The sequence below is a fragment of the Ovis canadensis genome, chromosome 25 (genome assembly GCF_042477335.2).
Source record: "Ovis canadensis isolate MfBH-ARS-UI-01 breed Bighorn chromosome 25, ARS-UI_OviCan_v2, whole genome shotgun sequence".
Classification (NCBI taxonomy): domain Eukaryota; kingdom Metazoa; phylum Chordata; class Mammalia; order Artiodactyla; family Bovidae; genus Ovis; species Ovis canadensis.
Genome location: NC_091269.1, coordinates 21,387,793 through 21,412,767, shown reverse-complemented (window position 1 = coordinate 21,412,767; position 24,975 = coordinate 21,387,793). Strand labels below are relative to the sequence as shown.

The 24,975-nt window shown below is 49.1% G+C and overlaps 1 protein-coding gene across 1 annotated transcript in view; it reads left to right on the top strand.

The window, feature by feature from the left end:
* Positions 1-2,087: 2,087 nt before the first annotated feature.
* The window catches only part of C25H1orf198 (chromosome 25 C1orf198 homolog), a 34,996-nt gene continuing 12,108 nt past the window's right edge, over positions 2,088-24,975 (top strand). The window contains exons 1-2 of the mRNA XM_069572605.1: positions 2,088-2,498; positions 18,306-18,356. Of these exons, the coding sequence (XP_069428706.1) occupies positions 2,175-2,498; positions 18,306-18,356 (375 nt within the window). The 5' untranslated portion in view covers positions 2,088-2,174. The remainder of the gene's footprint in view (positions 2,499-18,305; positions 18,357-24,975) is intronic.

Genomic DNA, 24,975 nt, shown 5'->3' with positions numbered 1-24,975 from the left:
GACTTCATTTTCCCTTTTCACTTTCATGCATGGGAGAAGGAAATGGCAACCCACTCCAATGTGCTTGTCTGGAGAATCCCAGGGATGGGGGAGCCTGTTGGGCTGCTGTCTATGTGGTCGCACAGAGTTGGACACGACTAAAGCGATTTAGCAGCAGTAGCAGCAGTATTACCCAAATAATGGATTTTACATAGCTTGGCTGATGTCCCTGATTCATTTGATATTGCATTTACATTATGACTTCTCTGGAAATAAATTATATTTGATCTAAACACTTAATTGGGTTATGCTTTTTTGCAAAGACCATTTATTTTTGCAATTGCTGTGAAAACCGTGTGGGGACCAAGTTTCTAACAGCACTGAACTCTTTCTATGTGAATTTCAAAGCAACTTCAAAGATGTTAATTTCAAGAATACATCTTTAAACATCACCCACCTTATTGAACAAGCTTTCGAGGTAAGAAAGAAGGATTCAGATTGGACCTGTATAGCATAGACTTATCTAGTAATAGACTAGTACCAAAAAACTCAACCTACTGGCTTGGTAAGTAGTCCTTCAAATACTGGGCAACCCCAGCAATTATTTGGTGGTTTTTTTCCACTGCTTTTCAATATGGTATGCTAATAACACTTCATAGCAATATCTGTTATTGTAGAGCTTGTCACATTCATGACATTCTAAAAATATTTTCTAAGGAATTTTGAGCCAGAAGATAAAGCTATCACACATTTAAAACGGAACTTTGCAATTTATTGCTACAATTGTGTTCAGAATTTTCTAAGAGTTTTATTATTATTATTATTATTTGAGGTAACTGGTATATAACACTATGTAAATTTCAGAATTATCCAAGTGTTACTTCAGAGGCAATGACCCTAAGTAACAGCTGAAATGCAGTGTTTTTTTGTTTTAAACGAGGACATTTAATTCTCATCTGAGCCCTCTTAAGTCTTGTTCAAACAAGCCAGACAGTAAAGCAGATGAGGACTCTGTATAATTTTAATGGCTGGGCTCTGAGACATACATCAAAATGGCACACCTGACCCCTCACACTATTGGGATGTCACTCCTCTGCCTATGAAAAAACTTCCTGCTGCTCTTCAGTTTGTTTGCAAACATCAAGCTGCCTAGAGTCCCTGAGATTTCTGAGACTCCAAAAGGAATCTTGGAGAAAGCAAAGACCACGCGACAGGTTTGGGGTAGTCTTCACCCGCAAAAGCAAAACGAATTACAGGTGCACTAGCCCGCGGGCCCCAGATGCCCACCGGGCAGTTCCTAACTCCTTCTTAGCCAAAGGCACTATGAGGTACCCGACACTTCACTGTACTCCTCTCTTTTGGAGCCGCGGAAATTGATACTTTCAACACTCCAGACTTTAGTCCAGTCTCCCCAGCTCGTATCTTCGGCGTCCTCGCTGCCCCGAGCTCAACCCTTCTGTCAGCTCACCGCGCCAAGACCTTGGTCCAGGTTTGGGGACAGTTCAAAGAAAGAGGGAAAAGATGGCTCAGCTGGGAAAGGGATAAGAATAAGGTGGCCTGTGGCTCGGTCCAGAAATGCCGGTCTTTTTTAGGCACATGGGAGGGAGAAAAGTTTCCTTTGTCAAACTAGTGACCACGTGGCGCTATGGCGGTCACCGGCAGCAATCCCATCAGACTGCCAGGCGCGGACCTGGGGACGTGCCAGTCACCTCCTGCGCTGGTCAAGGGGAGCCCCGAAGAGTGGGGGCACCGCGGGAACACATGAGAGAGCCGATCTGGAGGACACAGCAAGGCCTAAGAGGGTAGCTCCGGGAGCTGCGCGTAGGGCGGGGTTCCCGGCGGTGGGCGGATGCGGGATGCGGGATGCGGGCCGCGGGGTTCCCGGGGTGGGGGCGCCCAGACTGAGGTTCCGGGGTGGGAGTGCGGAGGGCAGGCTCGGGAAGCGGTGGGGTACCGACCGCGGCCTTCCCGGGGTGGGGGCGCGGAGGGCGGAGCCCCGGGAGTGGGGCGGGGCTTCGGGAGCTGGGCGGGCTCGGAGGCGGGGCTCCTGGGGCGGCGGAGCCCGGGCTCCCGGGGGCGGAAGGGCGCTGTTCGGGGGGCGGGGCGGGGGCGGTGCTCGGGCCTCCAGGCTGGGGCCGGGGCCGGGGCCGGGGGCCGGGCCGGGGCGGGGGCGGAGAGCTGCGGGCAGGCAGGGCATGGCGTCCATGGCGGCGGCGATTGCGGCCTCGCGCACGGCAGTCATGAGTGCGAACCGGCCTCTGGACGACCGGGAGCGGAAGCGCTTCAGCTACTTCTCGTCGCTAAGCCCCATGGCTCGGAAGATCATGCAGGACAAGGAGAAGATCCGGGAGAAGTACGGGCCCGAGTGGGCGCGGCTGCCGCCGGCGCAGCAGGACGAGATCATCGACCGGTGCCTGGTGGGGCCGAGCGCCCCGGCGCCCGGCGACCCCGAGGAGCTCGCGCGCTTCCCCGGCTTGCGCGGGCCCACGGGCCAGAAGGTGGTGCGCTTCGGGGACGAGGTAGGTGCGGACGGGCCGGCGTCCCCTCCACCCCTCCCCGGCTACGCCGGGCGCCCGCGGCCGGGCTGACACCTGCCGGCTAGCAGCCGTCCCCTCCAGACGCGCGGGCAGGGGCTGGAGAGAAGGCGCAAGCACCCGGGTGGGTGGAAGGGGCGGCCTGGAGCCGGAGGTCGGGGGCTGGGGGTGCTCCCCGGGGGAGTCTGTGGAGAACCGCCGAGCGAAGGAGGGAGGTCATTCAAGACCCTCCATCTAGACCTTCCCCGGCGGGCCGCAGGGGACTCGAGACTTCTCCCAGAGCTGGAGGCAGTTGCTGGTAGCGAGGCAGACCAAATTGGCAGCAACAGGGGATTTTTAAGCCAGGCCAGCCTAGGTTCTATTCTGCCATTTAGCTGTCTGGCCGTGAGTGACCTAACCTTTTAGAATCTCAGGTACCCCCAAGAATAGTAATACCCACCCCAACCCTGCTAGGGAAGGTAGTCAGCATTTTATACGTAATAATATTATTAATATTTGTGATGAGTTGTGTGGGGAGACTGAAACTGTCAAGCAAGATAACAAGAATAAAGAGGTGCCTTCCAAGATTTCCCAAAGCCTAAGATGTTTCCGAGTGAGCCCCATGTGCAGTTTTGTTTTGGGAGTGAGTGTGGTGGCCCCTCTTTTCCATTGAAAAACACTGGATACCTTTAAATGAGCTGTTGCAAACCTTTGGTACATATAAGGGCATGTCTGGGCCTCTGACCTAGACACTCTGCTGGGACTTCTAGACGGGTGGTCACTGGAGGAAGAAACTCTGAAGCTAGAAAAAACTCAGGGATGACCCATGGAAAGTCACAAAGGCCTGAGTGTTCTGTGCTGCTCAGAAAGTTGGCTTTTTCCTGGAAATGTGTTTAACTAAAACCTGTTTGGTGCCAAATTTGTGGCTCCTGGGCTTTTCAAACTCAACTTTTGGTCTAAGTCGAAAGCAGCAAGCAATATACAATGAAATCCGCGTGCTTTGAGGCTGCAAGGATGAGGGGCCAAGCTTGGAGATTTTCTGAGGAAGTTGTGGACTGCGGAAGGAATTCTAGTGGAGAATGAGGTTTTAATCTGATTTTCAGGCGTGGGTGTGCGGAAACGTTGATTAATACAAAATGCTTGTGGTCATAAACCCACTTTATTGTGAGGGATGTGTGAGAGGCAGAAATATGCTGCCCACATGGCTTTATTCTGACAGGATGAACAGTCATCATTGGATTTTAAACTCTAAAGGCTTTGTCAGGAAAAATGAGGGTGTGGTAACGGAAGGGATGAGAATATACGTTTAAAATGTAATCCCAGAGCTGAAACATATTTAATGTGAAAATAAGCATCTCTAAAGATGTTTGCAGTGTTGGTGCTCAGATTTGGGTGATGGAAAAGCAGGCAGCCCCTCTTGGAAACGTAATGAGTAAATAAACTGTGAGAGGAGATAAACCTGCAAGTACTTACAGATGTTGGAGAGTCACTGTCATTTTCCCTTAACTAGCTGTCTGGCTAAGAATATCCACAAAGGCCTGTGCCATGTGTGACCAAGTGAATTGTGTACTTTGATTCCTTAACTGGGTACCGGACTGAGCCATTTGTGAATTTGTAAACCCAAAGCAATTTAACAGCCAATAGAACTTTGTGTTGTGGTACTTGCGTATTCTTCCAGGAGCACAAGAGCCCTGTTTTTCAGAACTGCACTCAGCTTTGCAAAAGCTGCCTGGGAGCATGATCTGCAAACCTCCTGCCAGGCTCTCAGCATGAGTGGCAGAGACACAATGAGTTTGAAGAAAGGTACAGAGGAACATTGCCCAGAGCTTTTTTGTCTTTTTGGCTACAGTGATTTAATCCCACTAGGGAGTTTAAAGTGTGTTACATCGACTTGGCACCAGAGTAGAGTTGGTGGTCTCATGCCCAGGAGTACGGTTGTTCTTGGAGGAGGGTTGGCTCCTGGGCGCAAGGGGTGATGATGGCTGCTGGACAGAGTAGCCTGAATAGGTGGCCCCAGGCTTACCCAAAAGGGCCCTGAACCATACTGAGTCAGCCGCTCTGTCCCTTCCGGTTTGATCTGCCTTCAGATGTAGTCTCTGTGGCCTGCACAGCCAGTCTTGGAACAGAGAACGCTCCTTGGCCTCCACCACTGCCAGCTTCCACAGTTGGCTCATTGAAGGATGGGTGCTCAGGTGAACCCCAGCTCTTGCTTTAGCCAGTGTCTGACGTTGGATGACAGGCAGGGTGGGCCTCGTAGATACTTGGGAAAGACCATCTGGGATACTGGGCTCCCAGGGCCTTTTCTAAGCTATAATAGGAGGCACCTGGGCTTGGTTGTGAGTCTTGGGTTTGCTTTGGTTCCCCATCAGCTAACTTTTTGACTGTGGTAATTCATTAATGTCTCTGAACTCCTACAGTGGGAAGAACAGTAACAGGATGATGGTAGAGCTTATGTGTAGGAAAGGCCTATGGGATTAAAAATGGCTGCTGCTGCCAATGGCGAAAATGTCAATATTAAGGTTGTTAGCTGTAGTCTGTCAATGTCCACTTTTGAAAATCACTACCATGAAATAAATTCCTCCCATTGCTAAGCTTAGAGTTGGCCGTGTAGAGTCCCACGTGAGAAGGAGCTCTGCTCTGATGAGCTGCGGGGATTCACCTTGGGGCACATATCGAAAGCTGGGCTTGCTCTGTCCACAGTGTGGACGTGAGGTGCCCTGACTCCTGATCAGCCATCATTCCAGCCTCAGATTGTGCCCCCCTTTCAGCTATCGTGAAGGACCAGGACATCGCCTATTTCTTTGAATACCCTCTACCCTGTCGCCAGTAACATTTTTGCATCCCAGACAGCCACATTTTACGTCAGAACATGTGAATACAGCCTTCAGCTGTGACTGTTATCCAGTCATTGTTACGTGTTGCAGGAACAAGCAAGTGGAAACTTGCTTGTGTATTGATGGTCATGGATCTTGGTGGCAGGGAGTGTGGTCAGGGCTCGGCTCACACGTCCAGTTGACACATATGGGGCTGCTCTTTGTGGGACACGTGTGGCAGCATGCCATCTGTGTGTTCCTTTTTACGTTTGCTGTCTGTAAAGCAAGAGGACCAGTGTCCAGGCCCAGATCCACCCTTGCTGGGAGGACAAGCCTGACGCAGAGAGGGAGGCTGGCTGCCTGCCTTTGAGCATGGAAGCCGTGAAAGGTTCTATCAGGTTTTTGGTTCTTACCGCCTTGGCAGTCAACCGAGTGACTATCTCCCTAAGCCTAGTATGTTACACACTAGAGCCACTCATGCTTTAGGGATGCTTAGCCTTCCTGGGTGGCTCAGTGGTAAAGAATCCGCCTGCCGATACAGGAGACGCAAGAGATGCAGGTTCAATCCCTGGGACGGGAAGATCCCCTGGGGGTGGAAATGGCAAACTGCTCCAACATTCTTGCCTGGAAAATTCCATGGACAGAGGAGCCTGGAGGGCTGCAGTCCATGGGGTCGCAAGGAGTTAGACATGACTGAGTGACCGAGCATCCCCAGCTAACCGTCCCTCTCGGGCTTACAGGCCTTGCTTGGAACAGACAGGGACATTGGACTTGCCGTTTGCATCACGTTTGGTCTGAATGTTGGCATGTTTGCAAATAGGTGCTTTCAGCAGTTTGACTTGCCCTTTGCTTCTCAATTCCTGCCTTCTTCCTACAGCAGTAAAAGTCTGGGGAATGGCTTATTTTGGGAGATGAAGAGCTTTCATCTAGGGAGATTTAGGTATCACTCCAGTCTGCCTCCACAGCTTCCTGTTATCAAATAGCAAAAACAGAAAACAAAACCCTGACTTTCTAGGCATGCTTAGCTCTTTGCTCCCTGCCCTTACTCCCAGACTCTTGCCACCAGTCTAGCAGGATCTGAGAATTCAGGGTTCTGAGCTCTGTGCCACAGCTATGCTCCAGATAAGCCATAAGTAGGTGAACTCAGAAATTTGGGCAGCCAGAGTGTTGATTCTCATGGACCTACTTGCCTGTTTCACCTCTTTATAAAGTAAGTGGGGCTGGGCAGGAAGGATGTTTCCACGTGCCACTGGGATTTGGATTTTGAGTGCTGGAGAATGCGGGTTGTAAGCCCTGGAGCCAGACAACTCCACCTCCTGTTCAGCAGCTTAATGACCAGCTGCTGTTGGAAGGAGGTGTTCCCCCAGCCCGTGTGTCCCTCCCCCTCCTGCAGGAACCAGAGGACTGGCTGGCTGCTCTTTCACTCCACCTGGCCTTCACCTCCTTTTCTGGGGCTTCCTGACTCCTGCAGGAAGCCGGGAGATCTTCTGCAGGCCTCTGAAGGCCCCTCAGTTTTCCACAGCCCCACTGCCTGTCCAGCTCCTGCTCCCCCATGGCTGGTGAAGCACCCTTCCCTGAAGTGCTCAGGAGGAGGGGGTCAGTATGGAGCCCCCCAGTCAGCAGACTTTGATGAGCTGCTGGCATCCAGGCCATGCAAAGGGTCACTTTGCCCTCTCTCCTTAGTGTCTAGGCTGGACAGCCTAGGTGTTTGTGTTTTAAAATAAACTAATTAAATAATTATACAGTTTCTAAACTGACATACCTGTGTGTACATGCATGCTAAGTTGCTTCACTTGTGTCCATCTATTTGTGACACCATGTACTGTAGCCCGCCACGCCTCCCTGTCTGTGAGATTCTCCAGGCAAAAATACTGGAGTGGGTTGCCATGACCTCCTCCAGGGGATCTTCCCAATCCAGGGATCTAACCCACGTCCCCTGCATCTCCTGCATTTCAGGTGGATTCTTTATCACTGAGCCACCAGCGAAGCCCAGCATACCTGTATGTAACTGTTAAAAGTTTCAAACAGTGCAGAAGCAGCATTATGAAGCATGTGGTAGTCCTTCCAGAACATTCCTCAATTATTAAATCTTTGTCAGATTTGAGTTTGGTTGGCTCTGTGGCTTCCTGATACAGGACTTGTGATGTGTGAGATCACCTCTTTCCCTTTTGCTTCAGCAGCTTGGCTTTTTATTTTTCAGCCTTTGGGCCCCCGAATGAGAAATTTGAGAGTTACTTTTTCATTGTTTGGCCTTTTATTTTTAAGAAAGGTGGAATGTGTAATTGTGAATCCCACACATCTGTCTGGCAGATGCATGCATTCTTTAGAAAAGATGACAGGGTGGATGTGGTTTACCATGTCCTGGCGCCTGTGCCCTGGCTCCAAGCAGGAGTTGAGAACCTGGCCGTGGGTCCGTGTCCACCTCCACAGGCCGTGAGGAGGAGGCTGTGGGTCTCCCACAGGCTTCCCTTTGCAGACAGATAGTTCTCTGTCTAGAGAAGCACCTGGCCTGGGACCCTGCATAGCTGGTGCCTCTGGAGGAGGAAGGGTATTGAAACCTTCACCCTGGGAGCTGAGGCAGCCACACTGGCTCCCCCTGGCACCCTGGCACCCCCCACTGTGGGTGTGTGGCCCAGTAATTACCAGGGAACAGGTTTTGCAAAAAAGTGAAATGACTTGCTCCTTGTCTCCCAGGGTGAGGGGCAGAGCTGAGAAGCCTATTGGCACATCAAAAGTCATCTTGAAATTGACGGGAGTTACTTTAACATTCTAAAGTAAGAAAAAATAATCCATTTCTCAGAAAAATAAATCAAGGCCAGACCTGTCTTCAGCTTCCTACTCCGCTCTCCTGTTTGTTTCCTTTAACTCTGCCCCGCCACCTCCCTATAACCACCTTGGGACCCAGGTTTTGTTTCTCGTAAGGTCTGTGGAGGCCTGAGTTTCTGTACTTGTGTTCATGGTGGAACCTGCCCAGTAGTTAAATTGTAACTCTTTTTCTGTTGTCAGAACTGCAGTTTCCTACTTCCGCTGATGGAAACCGTCTTATCTCAGCAGAATTAAATGTATGCAGTCAGTTCAGTTCAGTTCAGTTCAGTTCAGTCGCTCAGTCGGGTCCGACTCTTTGTGACCCCATGAATTGCAGCACGCCAGGCCTCCCTGTCCGTCACCAACTCCCGGAGTTCACTCAGACTCACGTCCATCGAGTCCGTGATGCCATCCAGCCATCTCATCCTCTGTCGTCCCCTTCTCCTCCTGCCCGCAATCCCTCCCAGCATCAGAGTCTTTTCCAATGAGTCAGCTCTTCGCATGAGGTGGCCAAAGTATTGGAGTTTCAGCTAGCAGGTCAAAGGGGAAAGCATGGATTCCATAAGTATATAAACAATAGTCCCTAAGAATAAGCAGTTGGTTAAAAAAAAGAGCATATTCTTCTCCCTTACTCCTTCCCTTTGTTTTTTTAAGTGGACTTTATTTTTCAGAGCATTGTTAGGTTCACAGCAGAACGGAGCAGAAAGTACAGAGGTTTCCATATATCCACCTCCTTAGACATGCACAGCCGCTCCCCCTCACAGAATCAACAGCCCCTGTCACAGCGGTGCATCTACTATAATCAGTGAACCTACACACCATCACCCAGTTCATAGCTTACATTACAGTTTTTTTTAAAATTTATATTTTCCACTATTTTTTAATAATCTATTTAATTAATTTTTGGCCACGCTTGACTTTAGTTGCTGGGCCCGGGCTTTCTGTTGCAGTGAGCAGAGCGGGGGGATTCTCTGCTGTGGGGTGCGGGCTTCTCGCTGCCGTGCCTTCCTTTGTTGCAGGGCGCAGGCTCTAGGCGCTGGGCTTCCCTAGTTGTGGTGCGTGGGCTTAGTTGCTCCGCAGCATGTGGGATCTTCCCGGATCAGGGATCGAACCCGTGTCTCCTGCATTGGCAGGTGGATTCTTATCCGTTGCACCACCAGGAAAGCCCTATAGTTCACTCTTGATATTGGACATTCAGTGGTTTGCACTAATATTTGAGGACACAATTCCATCATTATATTGATAGTACCATACAGAGTATTTCACTGTCCTAAAAACCCTGTATGCCTTTCCTGTTCATCCCTCTCTCCCCTCCAGTCCCTAGCAACTGCTTATGTTTTTACTACCACCATAGTTTTGCCTTTTCCAGATGACATATGGTTGGAATCATGGAGTATGCAGCCTTTTCTGATTGACTTCTGTCACTTAGTAATATGCATTGTTTCCTCTGTGTCTTTTCATGGCTTGATAGCCCATTTTTCCTAGCACTGAATAATAGTCTATAGCCTGAATGTACCACAGTTTTCTTAGCCATTCATAGCCATTCACCCACGAAAGGACATCTTAGTTACTTCTAAGTATTGGCATTTATGACTACAGCTGCTATAAGCAGCCATGTGTGGGTGTTTATGTGGACCTAAGGAGATCAAACCAGTCAATCCTAAAGGAAATCAGTCCTGAATATTCATTGGAAGGACCGATGCTATAGCTGAAGCTCCAGTACTTTGGCCACCTGATACAAATCATTTGAAAACTGACTCATTTGAAAAGACCCTGATGCTGGGAAAGATTGAAGGCCGGAGAAGGAGATGACAGAGGATGAGATGGTTGGATGGCATCACGGACTTGATGAACATGAGCTTGAGCAAGCTCTGGGAGTTGGTGATGGACAGGGAAGCCTGGCGTGCTGTAGTCCACGGGGTCGCAAAGAGTCCAACACAACTGAACAACTGAACTGAAGTTTTCAATCCATTTGGCTAAATACCAGCGAGTATGATTCCCTCCCTTCTGTTTTTAACATGCTCCTGTGAATCTGAGGTACAGCCTGACACTAAGCAGATCATCAGGAAGAAGGTGCTTGATGCAGGATGTGCCAAGAGGCCCAGCGCAGCCAACATCCCTGAAGGGATGAGACAGTCAGCAACACGGGGAGTACCTGTGGCTCCTCCTGCAGGCTCTGCCATCTGAGCGTCATGTCTCTAGTCTGGAGTATTTCACAGTTTAAACTTGTTAACTTTAAGCCAAAATGCCACCATCTATCAATCAACTGGAAACTGCCCCCAATTTATGGACTTAGGAGGACAATGATAATGTATGTTTCCAGTGAGCACTGCTTCTGAACCACTCCAGAAAAATTAGATGTATTACTGGGGAGCTTAACGGTTGGGATTCTAACTTTAAGAGACTCAGCCATCTAGGCGGCAGGAGAAATTTAATAAACAGCACGCCATATTTTGAATCTACAACATCAGAGTATTTATGATTACATACTTATTGTAGTTATGCAGAGGCATTATTAGAAATGCTGTTGCAGTAGTTGTATGTAATCTTTGAACTCTGGAAAGAATGAAATGAAAGCAGCCTTTTAGTTCAGTTCATTTCAGTTCCTCAGTCGTGTCTGACTCTTTGCGACCCCATGGACTGCAGCACACCAGGCTTCCCTGTCCATCACCAACTCCTGGAGCTTGCTCAAACTCATGTCCATCAAGTCAGTGATGCCATCCAACCAGCTCATCCTCTGTCGTCCTCTTCTTCTCTTGCCTTCAATCTTTCCCAGCATCAGGGTCTTTTCCAATGAGTCAGTTCTTCTCATTAGGTGGCCAGAGTATTGGAGTTTCAGCTTCAGCATCAGTCCTTCCAATGAATATTCAGTACTGATTTCCTTTAGGATGAACTGGTTGGATCTCCTTGCAGTCCAAGGGACTCTCAAGAGTCTTGTCCAACACCACAGCTCAAAAGCATCAATTCTTTGGTGCTCAGCTTTCTTTATAGTCCAGCTCTCACATCCATACATGACTACTGGAAAAACCATAGCTTTGACTAGATAGAGCTTTGTTAGCAAAGTAATGTCTCTGCTCTTTACTATGCTGTCTAGGTTGGTCATAGCTTTTCTTCCAAGGAGCAAGTATCTTTTAATTTCATGTCTGCAGTCACCATCTGCAGTGACTTTGGAGCCCCCCAAAATAAAGTCAGCCACTGTTTCCACTGTTTCCCCATATATTTGCCATGAAGTGATGGGACTGGATGCCATGATCTTAGTTTTCTGAATGTTGAGTTGTAAGCCAACTTTTTCACTCTCCTCTTTCTCTTTCATCAAGAGGCTCTTTAGTTCCTCTTCACTTTCTGCCATAAGGGTGGTGTCATCTGTGTATCTGAGGTTATTGATATTTCTTCCATCAATCTTGATTCCAGCTTGTATTTCATGTAGCCCAGCATTTCTCATGATGTACTCTGCATATAAGTTAAATAAGCAGGGTGACAATATACAGCCTTGACGTCTCCTTTCCCCATTGGAAACCAGTCTGTTGTTCCATGTCCGGTTCTAACTGTTGCTTCTTGACCTACGTACAGATTTCTCAGGAGACAAGTAAGGTGGTCTGGTATTCTCATTTCTTTAAGAATATTCCAGTTTGTTGTGATTCACATAGTCGAAGGCTTTGGCTTAGTCAATAAAACAGAAGTAGATGTTTTACTGGAACTTTCTTGCTTTTTCGATGATCCAGCAGATGTTGGCAATTTGATCTCTGGTTCCTCTGCCATTTCTAAATGCAGCTTGTACATCTGGAAGTTCATGTACTGTTGAAACCTGGCTTGGAGAATTTTGAGCATTACACTGCTAGCGTGTGAGATGAGTGCAATTGTGCGGTAGTTTGAACATTTTTTGGCATTGCCTTTCTTAGGGATTAGATGGAAAACTGACCTTTTTCAGTCCTGTGGCCACTACTGAATTTTCCAAATTTGCTGGCATATTGAGTGCAGTACTTCAACAGCATCGTCTTTTAGGATTTGAAGTAGCTCAGCTTGAATTCTATCACCCCCACTAGCTTTGTTTGTAGCGATGCTTCCTAAGGCCCATTTGACTTGGCATTCCCGGATGTTTGGCTCTAGGTGAGTGATTACACTGTCATGGATATCTGGGTCATGAAGATCTCTTTTGTACAGTTCTTCTGTGTATTGTTGCCACCTCTTCTTAATATCTTCTGCTTCTGTTAGGTCCATACCATTTCTGTCCTTTATTGTGCCCATCTTTGCATAAAATGTTTGTTTGGTATCTCTGATTTTCTTGAAGAGATCTCTAGTTTTTCCCATTCTATTGCTTTCCTCTATTTCTTTACATTGATCATTGAGAGAGGCTTTCTTATCTCTAAAGCAGCATTTAGACGTGATTTGCTGAGGCCTTTAGAGGTGATTTGCTTTGTGCCATAAGGGTGGTATCATCTGCATATCTGAGGTTATTGATATTTCTTTAGCACTGTTTAGACGCGATTTGCTGAGGCCTTGCAGTGTTTAGGAGACTATTTGCTTTGGTTATTATACTGATGACACAGAGCATAGTTTTGCCTGCTTCAAAGTGGGGTGGGTGAGAGCCAGCCCAGAAAACCGTGGGCCTCTTGTGAGAGCAGCCAGCATCCAGGTTGGCTTACTAGAAATCCTTACTTGGGAATGATGAGAGCCATGTAGCAGTACTGATTGAGGCCACCTCTATAGGTGGGGTGGCCTGGGCAGAGAGGTGGATGCCTGAGCCTTGGAGGTCAGCACGTGCAGCCTGTGTGGCCAGGTGCCTCCATGAGAAGCGGGAGTCAGGTGTCCTGTGGAGGACTGAAGTAGGTGAGCTGCCCATGGGAACAGCTGCATTAGAATGACTTAGGGAGTTGCTGGATCATAACCAGGTGGCACCAGTGGCCAAGAATCCGCTTGCCAGTGCAGAAGATGCAGGAGATGCAAGTTCAGTCCCTGGGTCGGGAAGATCCCCTGGAGGAGGGCCTGGCAACCCACTCCAGTATTCTTGCCTGGAGAACCCCATGGACAGAGGAGCCTGGCAGGCTACGGTCCATGAGGTTGCAGAGAGTTGGATGTGACTAAGCACACACACAGGGAGCTGTTGGTTTTCTATGACTATGTCAGGTGGGACTCACAGCTTCTGCCTGTTAAAACAGCACCCTAGGTGATTCTGATTTACAGCTCGATCTGAAACCTTTAAGCTAGGAGTGCTCTTTAGAGAGCCTTGAATCTGATGTCTGTGCATGCCACAAGCATGGACCCAAGACCAATAAGGACCTAGGAAGTGGCCATCCCCTCAGGCTGCCTGGGACAGGTGTGCCAGAGAGAAGGCATCTGCAGAAGTTTTCTCAGGTGGCAGAGTGGTCCCCAGCCTGTCCCTCAGTGAGGCCTGGAGAGGAAGCAAGACTCTCAGAGTGCTTCGGGGGCCTCCGAAGCACATCTTTTGACTGTTGCAGTCAAGGCGTGTCTCCCTGTCTGCTGGCTGCCAGTGACCTGGTTTTGTGGAGGGGAAGCTCAGGGTTGCTTTGTAATGCCCGTGCTCCTGGCTCTGCTTCCTCAGGCTGGCCTCTGGGCCCAGCCGAGGGTCGTCCGCTGTGGATGCTGCCATCCACAGGTGCTGTCCCCCCGACACTGGAGGTGAAATGAAGTTCATTGGCTCTGAAGTTGGGAAGGAAGTTATAAAGGAAGAAATGACTCATTAGTATCCAGTTCTAGAGGAAAGGCTAATATTTACAATATTTCACCTTTGAAATGAATTTTAAGTCCAGAATTTCTCACTTTAGAATAATTTTGGAATAGTCATAACTTTTACAGAGAAACCAACCCATTCTAGATGAGTGACTGTGGCCAAATAATTTCAAAGGCAAGATGACCAAAATCCTTAAAAACTTTAATAGTGAAAATTGCCTCTAGTGTAGAATGTAGTGAGTTTCAGGGTGTCTGGTATTGGTTGCAGCTTGTGCCGTGTTGGGAAATGTTCAGCATCTGGCGTCAGGGCAGTGAGGGGAGCAGTCCTGCTGTGGAGCACCCACTGGCTGCCATGGAGATGCTCCCCTAGGTGCCGTCTAAGCCCCAGGGTGGCTCACGGAATCAGAGCCCGTCAGGGAGGTGCAGCAACCCCACTGTGTGCTGTTACAGATGCACTTTCTATCTTGTAAGTACAATGGATATAAGTGATGTCAAGAGCATAGATAATAGGAAGACCGACTAAAGTAATTATGAAATGACGTTTTTAGTATTCGTTACCCTTGTCAGGTTTTTTTTTTTTTTTTGAGTGGGGAGGGGTCACTTTTTTTTTTTTAATAAATTAATTTTCAGAGCAATGTAGGTTCCCAGCAAAAGTGAGTAGAAAGTATAGATTTCTGACACACTCCCTACCGTCACACATGTGCAGCCTCTTCCAAAACCACTGTGTCCACCAGAGTGTGACATTTGTCACAGTGGATGAGCCCACGTGTCATTATTGCCCTGAGCCCATAGTTTACACTGCAGTTTGCTCTCACTGCTGTAGCTTCTGGGCTTTGAGAAAAGTATCCACCGTCACTTTATGGGAAATAGATGGGGAAACAGTGGAACAGTGTCAGACTTTATTTTTTGGGGCTCCAAAAGCACTGCAGATGGTGATTGCAGCCATGAAATTAAAAGACGCTTACTCCTTGGAAGAAAAGTTATGACCAACCCAGATAGCATATTCAAAAGCAGAGACATTACTTTGCTGACTAACGTCCGTCTAGTCAAGGCTATGGTTTTTCCAGTGGTCATATATGGATGTGAGAGTTGGACTGTGAAGAAGGCTGAGCGCCAAAGAATTGATGCTTTTGAACTGTGGTGTTGGAGAAGACTCTTGAGAGTCCCTTGGACTGCAAGGAGATCCAACCAGTCCATTCTGAAGGAGATCAGCCCTGGGATTTCTTTGGAAGGAATGATGCTAAAGCTGAAGCTCCAGTACTTTGGCCACCTCATGCGAAGAGTTGACTCATTGGAAAAGACTCTGATGCTGGGAGGGATTGGGGGCAGGAGGAGAAGGGGACAACAGAGGATGAGATGGCTGGATGGCATCACTGACTCGATGGACATGAGTCTGAGTGAACTCCGGGAGTTGGTGATAGAGCTGCAATTCATGGGGTCGCAGAGTCAGACACGACTGAGTGACTGAACTGAACTGATCCACCATTACAGTATATACAGAGTAGTTTCACTGTCCTAAAAATCCTCTGTGCCTTCTCATCCTTCCTTCCATTTAACCCTGGCAACCACTGATCTTCTTACTGTCTCTATAATTTTACCTGTTCCAGAATGTCGTATAGTCTGAGTCATATAATACATTCAGTTTTTTTTAATTGTAAAATATCCATAACGTAAAGTTGACCATTCTCACCACTGTTTTCGGTGTACAGTTGCTACACTCACAATGTTGTACAGCTGCCACCACCACTGTCCCTTTCTAGAACCTTGCGGTTCTGACACCGCTGTGCGCCCAGCGGCCGGAGAGCCGCGCCTGCTTGCCAGTGCTGCTTGGGGCTGGGGTCTGCAGCCGGCCAGGGGCTGACGTCAGAGCTTCAATCGCATTTTTGTTTGGCATGTTTATTTTTGTTAAGTGCTTTATTATTTTTTTATGAGCTTGGAACTGCAGAAATCCAAGGAATTTGCCCCTTGACTCAGTTTCTTGCTGGAGCAAACAAAAGATTATTGACTTGACATCAAGTTGTGGAGAAATCACAGGGTGCCCGTCTGTCTGCAGCCCTTTTGGAATTTCAGCCAATACGGGCTGCAGCCACTGGAGCCTGCTGGCTTACCATGCTCCAGGCTACGTCTTTGCTCCTAAGAGTCTTTTTCTTTTTTTAAACAACTAATTCTTTATTACTCCATGAGTACATATACAAATTTTAGACATCTTATCCATGTCAATCAGAGATGACTACCAATAAAACTTTCCTTTCATGTTTATTTATCAGGTTTTATAAAATATATTTACTGTTTCCCAAATTCTTCAACAAGGAATTATGAGGAATAATTCTTTTAAGAGTATACAGTGTGAATGAGAATGATCAAATATAGCTCAAATGAAGCACTGTTGGAGAAAGTGTATTTCATTGGTTCCCTCTTTTACTCCTGTTCAGTTTTTTGTGTGTTTCATGTATTATTGTTTTTTCATCTTCATTTTTTCTTTCATTCATAAAATTACCTAAGGAGGAATGCATTTATAACTTGTATATGTATATTGGTAGGGAAGAAGATAGGCCAGGATTACTGTAGAAAAAAGCTGGGAAAATAGAAAAGAACATTGTTCCTAAGAGTCTTGCACTCATTCACCTTCCAGACCCCCAAACCTTCTTACTCTGTTCTTTGCAGATTTCAAAGGGACTCAAGCTGCATAATTAATATTCAGAGAATTGATCATATCACATGAGAAGGAATGTGTCCTGCTTTCACCAGTGATCCTGCCCCTGCTCTGTCTCTGCCTGCCCACTGAATCTCCACGCACCTCCTCTGTCCCCTGAGGTGGCCACTGGGTGTCCCTCCCCTGGACAGAGGGAACACATTTGCCAGTTGGTTTCCCTTTGTCCTTTTTCCCCTGGTCCAAATCTAGAATAAAGGGGACTTACGTCCCATCAGCCTCCTTTATTTTTCCCATCTGACAAACTCTTTCTTGTTGTATTGCTTCTAAGAGGAACTTAGAGAGTCCTGAGATCATAGAATTTTAAGGACTTTCAGGTCACTTAGCTCAACTACACTTTTCTCCCACTTCCTGACCACACATACCTGGACTCAGGGCCCCCTTAGCTGAGACTTGTTAGCTCACGTTTCTACTTTTGGAGGGACAGTTTGTAAATTGAGGCATAAACGTGGGCTTCACTGCACAATAGGAACACAGTGGCCCATGTTGCCTCGCGTTTTAGAAGTTTTGCCTGAGAGTCAGGAGTGATAGGAGACATAGCTTAGAGACTGAGCCTGGGAATGGAGTTTGTATTAAAAAAAAGTGGGCCCTTTTGCAGAACTGGGCCACCTCCTGGAGGAGGGGGAGCCAGGTGACCTACCTCTAGGGGCAGGGAGTGCTTCTGGGTGGGAAGACACCATGTACCTGGGGTGCTTTATGCAAGGACAGTCAATTCAATTATCTAATCCCATTTTCAGTCTGGATCACCCAAGACATCCCAGTTTTTGGTTCAGAAAATATGATCCCCAATAGAAGCTAGGTGCAAATGAGACATTTGCTAGTGTAGGAATACAAGTGGAAGGCTGGAGAAGTGGCCAAGGGAAGGAGATTTTTACAAGCCTTTGTTTAGGCTGGTGGATGCAAGGTCAAATTCTCCTGACTGTTTTGAAGGGCTCCTTTTATCCTGTTCTGCTTGTGAGGGTCAGAATGATTCTGAATTTTCATTATAATTGCATTTTCTTCATTGATTTGCTGATCATTGCCTTTCACATTTCTGGGAGGCACTTACTAGGATTCGGGGTGGGGCTCAATTTAAAAATTGGGTACTGGTGTTAACTGCAAATGATTTTCTGACATTCTTTTCACTGTTGTTCAGCTACAAAGTTGTGTCTGACTCTTTGAGACCTCAGGGACTGCAGCGGGCCAGGCTTCCCTGTCCTTCACCATCTCCCAGAATTTGCTTAAACTCACGTCCATTGAGTCAGTGATGCCATCCAACCTTCTCATCCTCTGTCGTCCCCTTCTCCTCCTGCCCTCTATCTTTCCCAGTATCAGGGTCTTTTCCAGTGTGTTCAAAAGCATTCCTTTCATATGTGACCTCATTTAATCCTCACGACAACCCTGCAAGGCAAGTTTGATTCTCCTTTTACAGATGAGAAAACTGAGGCGCAAAAGGCTAAGTCATCATCCTCTGGCCCCATGGCTAATCTCTGGTAGGGCTGAGGCCTGAGCCCAGAAGCCCTGTTCCCTTTCTGCTCAGCTTCCCTGTCACCAAGCTTGTCCTGGGACTCCCCGGCATCCATCTAATATCTGCTTGGCAGGGGACAGGCATGCCTGGCAGCCTCGGTCCGCAGAGTGAGGGGAAGCCAGACCCAGAAGGTCAACACATTCTCTGCAGAGTGTGATGACGTCAGGATTGTTCAGAGCCAGGAGTTGGGATTCTTCCTAAATTTTGGTTCCCCAATGGCCTTGCGTGGTTGTTTGCACAGGGTATGTTTGGGTTTGGATTTCAGATTTATTCTTGAATTTTTATTTCAGGACATAACTTGGCAAGATGAGCACTCTGCCCCTTTCTCCTGGGAAACAAGGGTAAGTTGGATTAAATTTAGATTTGTTTATCTTTTATAAAAAGTGATGTGGTTAGGTATTTTCCTTTCAGCACTTAGGAGGTCAGATGCACCCCCTGCTGGTAGGAAAGGAGAGGCGGTGGGGCAGGGCCTGTGCTAGGTTAGGTGATGGATTTAAAGTGAGGGGGTTGGTGGCACAAGGGTCCATATGACAAAGCCTTGAGGGAAGCTTTTGGAGGGGGTGGGATAAGACCAGCTTTTATTAAAATGAAATCAGAAGGGCAACAGAGACAGCAAGCTGGGTGGATGAGGGGGCAAGAGTGTGGACCCATCAGAATTGCCTGGAAGAGTCAGCTCTAAGGCAGAGAGTCCTGAGCGTGGAAGAGAGGAGGGAGAGACTGTTCTTTGTACCTTGTGAAGCTGGAATAGCCAGTGGATACACATGGACAACCCAGCCTGGTTCCCTGAATGCTGGTGTCCAGTCATTCATTCATTGCTATCAGTGGTATTGTTGCCGAAGTTGCTCAAGAGTATCAAGCTTCACTGGGTTGATCCATTTCCCCATTCTCCCTAGTTGTCCCAGAACAAGTGCATTAATAAGTAGCAAAATGACCAAGAGGTAGGTGTCTCAAATCCAAGGAAAAAGACCAGGGTTCTCTGAATTCTGGGACACTTGCTGCTGTGTGTTGGAGGGTCCTTTGCCTGATGGAGGTGATCATAGTGGCTCAGTGCCTGGACTGGGGCTTAGACTTGAGGTCGGATCAGGGCTTTCAAGCACTGATACTTGAAGGGGCTGGTTCTGGTCTCTACAGTTGTTCATCCCAGTAGAAATGGCCTTCACGGGGCTGTAGGCAGAGGGGGTCAGAGTGGGGTGAAGCAATGAGAAGGTCCGCAAGTGACTCCAGTCTGAGTGGCCTCACACGGGGCTCTGTGTCTAAGAATGAACGATGGACTTGACAAGGGCCTCCGCGGACCCGGACAGCTGGCATCCTTGCCCCTAGTTGGCGCTGTAACCAACACTGACTGCCCCAAGTGATGCAATGCCCCAGGATGAGGAAACCTGCGAAAGCCAAGGTGGCTCTCATGTGAGAGTAGAACGCGGCTTTTGAGAATACTTAACTGAGCTGAGCATTCCAGTGTTCTTGCCTGGAGAATCCCAGGGACGATGGAGCCTGGGGGTTGCCATCTATGGGGTCACACAGAGTCGGACACGACTGAAGTGACTTAGCAGCAGCAGCAGCAGCATTAATGCAGATGAACATGTTCATTCAGCAAGCACAGACTCCTGCCTTCAGGGAACCAGAACGATGGGTCCTAAACGTCCTAAAAATAAAGATGCAAACATCTGCATCCTGTGTGTCTTTTTATTTTTATTTTTTTACATTTCTGAGGCAGATGACCTAAGTCTAAACAGAGGGCAGGCCAAGTGACATGGTTGTGCCTGGAAGCTAAATCCTTCAGGATATGGGCGCTGGTTAAGGGGTGGCCGAGGGCAGGTGGGAGGGAGCCAGGGATACTGAGGAGCAGCCTGGAACTGCAGTTTCAGAGCTCTGAAATCCAACAACAAATCCCTTGTGCAGTAACAGGGCAGAGGGAGTTGGAGATGGGTGGAAAGTACGTCGCCACGTTGGCATTCATCAGGGCCGCCACCGTGGGTCCCCCAGATGGGGGCCTGAGAAGCGCTAACCCTGTAGATGACGTCTCGTAACAGGCAGATGGGCAGTCTGCAGGTTGGAGTGGACAGGGGCACAGAGGCAGCACAGATGTTCCAGGACTGGGCCATAGGTTTCATGATGTCTCAGTGACGAAGACCGAGAAATCGAATTAGTTAAAGTGCCCTAGCCCTACGTGCATTGTGCTCCCCTGAGGATATCTGCTCTCATAAGAATTCAGCTTGTTAACTGTTCCCGAGTCAGCCCTTTGTGGGATGGGCTGTTTCTTCTGTTACTAACACAATGCAGATGACATTCTGGGACACGGAGGGGGCAGCGCCTGGGGCAGCTGCTGTGAATGAGGCTCAGTGTGGGAACAGGTGCCTGGAAAAGGTCTCTAGAACAAAGTGTGCTGGCATAATCCAGCGTGGGTTACGCTTGTGCTGGTGTTAATTGTCACAGATGGCATCCAGGTCTCCTGGGAACCTGCATAAATCGAGAAGGCTTGGTAGAATCACGTCGATTTGTTTTGCCCATTTTAACTTATATCTTTTCAGTAAAAGGTATAGTCTTTGTGGCTCAGAATTCCATTTCATGTTCCCTTCCAATGAGAGAACCAGCTTATTTCATGAACTGATAGTCTCTCTCTGTCCTCACCTGTCTGTCTGAGCTCTCAAAGTCAAACTTATGTGGTTTAAAGTCAGGACCTTGTAGAAGTAACAGAAAGTGTTCCAAGGTGCAAAGGACCGCACCCCTACCCTGTCCTTACCAGTCAGCATTCCACATTCGCCTCGCCCCAGCCAAAAGTCGAGTGCCTGCCCCCCTGAGCTGTCACACTCTTCCTTAGGACTTAGAGACTCGTGAGAACTTCTTTGGAGAGCTGCTTGCAGGAGGCAGGTTAGCCAGGGCAGGCTGGCCCTGACCTCCAACTGCAGGGCTGGTGGCCCTTCGTCATTTGAAATCTTTGGTGCATGACAGACACCCCACTGTTTCATGGTTTGAAGCGTTCGTTTCTTTGCTTCTGATTCTGTGGGCCAGTGGTCTGGGCAGGGCTCAGCTAGACTGCTCTTCTGCTGGCCTTTCCATGGACCTGTTACCAGACAGCTAATGGGAACCAGCTGCTCGAGCATAGCCTCTCTTCCATTTTCGGTTGGAGCCGCATGTATCCAGTGAGCTACATGGTACCGGAAGAGTTCCCCTGGGTGAGAGTGCACGCTGACAAGGCCTTCCTAGTCCTAGGCGTGGGTATCAAGGTGTCCCCTCTGCTTTGTTCTGCTGGTCTAATTGAGGCCTGGTCCAGCTCAGGTTTGGGGTTTGAGGACATGCATTGCAGCTTCTGATGGAGAGTCACAGAGCATTTGCGCCGTTTCGAATCTAAGACTCTGACAGCCCTGACACAGGTCGTTTCATTTGATTATCTATTGTCCACTGACTTAAAAAGTTTTTATTTTTAAATTTTGTTATAAAATATACCTAACATGAAACGTACCATCTCAACCATTCGTGAGTGCGCACTGGCGTGCAGCCATCGCCACAGTCCGTCTCCAGAAGTCTGTCATCTCCTTAAACTGAAACTCTATTCCCTATAAACAGAAACCCGTCTTCCCCCTCCTCCAGCCCCTGGTAACCATCCTTCTACTTCCTTTCTCTATGATACCATTCATTGATTTTTCAGAAATTCAGTAGACATTGATTATACATCTATTCTGGGTCAGGCATTATGCTTAAACTCAGAGATGAGTAATCACTTGCTCTCAGAAAACAGCCCCGTGTGGGGATGAGTGCATTTGGGGACAGGAGGACAGCTTTAGGCACACAGTCACTCCAGTTATTTTCCCTCATGCAGTTAACACATATCTACATGCACGTTGGTAGATACGATCTCATGCCTTCTGCAGCTGTTCCCTTCTGCGACGTTTTTCCCTGTTTTCTTTTTTTGGCCGTGCCACACGGCATATGGGATCTTAATTCCCTGACCAGGGATCCAACCCATGCCCCCTGCCTTGGAAGCACAAAGTCTTAACCATTAGACCACCACTTCTGCAGACATTTAGTGACGGCCACTCAGGGCCTAGCTCTTTCTCGGCTCTGACTGCAGAAAGGGGGACTTCCCTGGTGGTCCAGTGTCTAAGACTCTACTTTCAATTCAGGGGGCACAGGTTGGATCCTTGGTTAGCAGCCACTGAGAGGTTAGCTGAGGCTGGGGTCAGCCTGAGCCGAGGTCACGACTGTCCGGCACAGAGTTAATCTCAGGGATTTGGGATTTCGTCCCAATTTTTGCACCTCTGCCTAAGGCTCCTTCCTTGAGGCTGGCTTGTGGCAGAGGACCTCTCAGAGACCTGCCGAGGATGGACAAGCTAGTGTCGTCTGTCCTGAAAGGCAGCTCTGATCAGGAGACGCCTTAATGCTGGGCAAGCACGGTCGATCTTCTGAAAGGTTGTTGCTGAACCACAGAAAAGATGCTGGGATTCTTGGCCTCTGGAGGAGAAGAATTCAATCCAGGGCCAGAGACGAGGCTTGATCACTCACAGCTTTTGTGTAATGAAGTTTTATTAAGGTATACAGGAGATAGAGAAAGCTTCTGACATGGGCATCAGAAGGGGGCAGAAAGAGTGCCCCCTGCTAGTGTTAGCAGTGGAGTTATATACTAATTAGTTATTACAGTAAATCAAAAGAATGTCTGGAGGTTGTAAAGACCTCACTAGACCTACTCCCACAATTTACACCTTAAGATGACAGAATTAGCCAGAAGGTTTTTTCCAGAGACTGTCCTCAAACAGGATACATTATTGTTATATAATCCTAAGGAATATAGAGGGACGAAAAAGTTTGTCTTTTCTTTCTCATTGAGAATTCCAGACCCCTGTCTCCTTGGGGGCCCCTAGACTTCTTATCAACCTGCCTAGGAGATGACTCTCTCACTTCCTTGGCTCCTGCTCTGCCTTCTAGCCTGCCCTCCCCTCCTGGGTCGCTTCCTTCAGAGACTGCCAGGCCTGGGGCCCCTGTTGCTCTGACATCTTCCCCATGAAAGGAGGCTCAGAGGCAGAAGTGCCCGTCGCAGCCGGTGAGGCGCTCTTGGTCGTCATCTTTCCCCTCATCCGTCAGCCTTGCAGGTGTGCTGGCGCAGAGGGGGCCTGGAGGGCCTCACGGTGGATTCCTGTCTCATGCTCCTGAGGTTTCAAGAGGAAAACACTCAGCCTTGGAATGTCCCACAGAGGGGAGAGGATTCTTGGCATTCCTAGTCCCTCTGGGCTGGGGAGTTTAGAGGAGACTCCTACAGAGGCAGGTCAGGCCCTGGCGCTGGGGAGCTGGACTCTGGGGACCCCACCCCCACTGTGCTTTCCTCCCCCAGGCTGTCTGGAATTTTCCTCTCTGTCTGCCCCAGTTCTTCCCCTGAGGTTCAGCTGCCTCACTGGGGATAGTAAGTAAGCTGGGTGGGAATCAGCTCCTTGATCTCTGATGGTCAGTGCAGACCGTGCCCGCAGTAGGGAGGCCTCCTGGCCCCTCTTCAGGAGCAGTAAATGCCTGGGCACAAAAGCATCTCCATACACTGAGGTTCACACTAGGGAATTGCAGGCACGTCCAAGTCTTCCATCCCGGGAGGTCAGTGTCACTCCTGGCGTGGGCCAGGACAGCGGGGCTCAGAGAAGGCTGTAACTGGCAGGCAGGGGGAATCAGTGAAGAGAGACTGGAGCTTGGATCTGCCCGTGGCTTGCAGGCATCTCCTGCCCATGGGGGACAGAAAGGTGTTCCATCAGGTTATCCGTACATGGAGGGTTCCCTGGATTCCCAGTTATGGCTCTGCCTGACTCTCCCTCTTCACTGCCAGCCCAAAGTTTCTGAGAAGCAGGGGGCCATGGAGCTGTACCATCCCCTCAGCACAGCAACACTCCTGCTTGCAGCCCCTGAGACCCCGGCAGTGAAGTCTCCTTCCCTGATGCCCCTGTGCTGTCTCTCACCTTCCTGAGATCCAGAGGGGACCTGTGGTCCCCTGCTCTTGACCTTTCCAGACTCTCATGGGTGTAGTAACCTGTGAGCCCCTTCAGCCAAGGGCCTGGCCTGCTTCTTTGACCCCAAGGGTCGTTCCTGCTGGTCTCTCCTGCAGCCCTGAGCCCCGCCCCACGGAGCCGATGTCTCCTGCCTCCTTGCCTGGCCCACCCCGCCCCTGCCCTCAGCCCGCCCAGCCCCCGGCCTTCCCCATGCAGATCCAACCCGCCCGCAGGCCCAGAGCAGATCCTGTTCCTTATGGTTCGCCCAGTCATCTCAGCAGCCTGGCGGCTCCCACAGGCCCCTGATCTGTGGTGAGCACCTTGGGGGCCTTTCCTTGACAAATCCCGACAATGCGCCCTTTTACCCATGAGGAAACTGAAGGCTGAGTGAGGTGTGTGGGCTGGACGTCCGAGCCCAGACCGTACCCTTCACCCTGAGCTGCGGCCGTCCCCCTCCCGTGTCCCCTCTAAGGAGCACCGCACTGGACGGGCACTCATTCGTGCAGCTGGTACTGGTCTTTGCTGGGGCATCTTATCCCTGTGAGGCGACAAGCGCCTGGAGGGCAGAGGCTGCTCTTCCCATGACCTGATGACTACAGCTCCTCACACCCACCTCCTCTTGGGCGTCTGTGGGGTATTCTCCAAGCTCTCGTTGCCATGGAGCCCAACAGCTGGGTGGAATGGAGCTGGACCCCCCATTGTCTGCCCAGTTCCCTGGGGAAAACACCCGGGGTCTGGGGATCAGGGGTGGGTGGTCCCAGGCTCTATCCACCAGGCCCCACTTGCCTGAGACACCCCCAGTCTCAGTGGCTAGTCCTTGCTGTCTCTTCTCCAGGTTGTCATTCTGCTAATTTTGAGATTCTGAGTTTTTAGTATCTTCCCCTCTTCCTCTTCCTTCTTTGGAGGGGGAGGTGGGGAGGATAAATTTGAAATGGTTTGTGAGTTTATGGGGATTTGCTCTAGTAAACTATTGTATTTTCTAACAATGTTTCTATAGCCT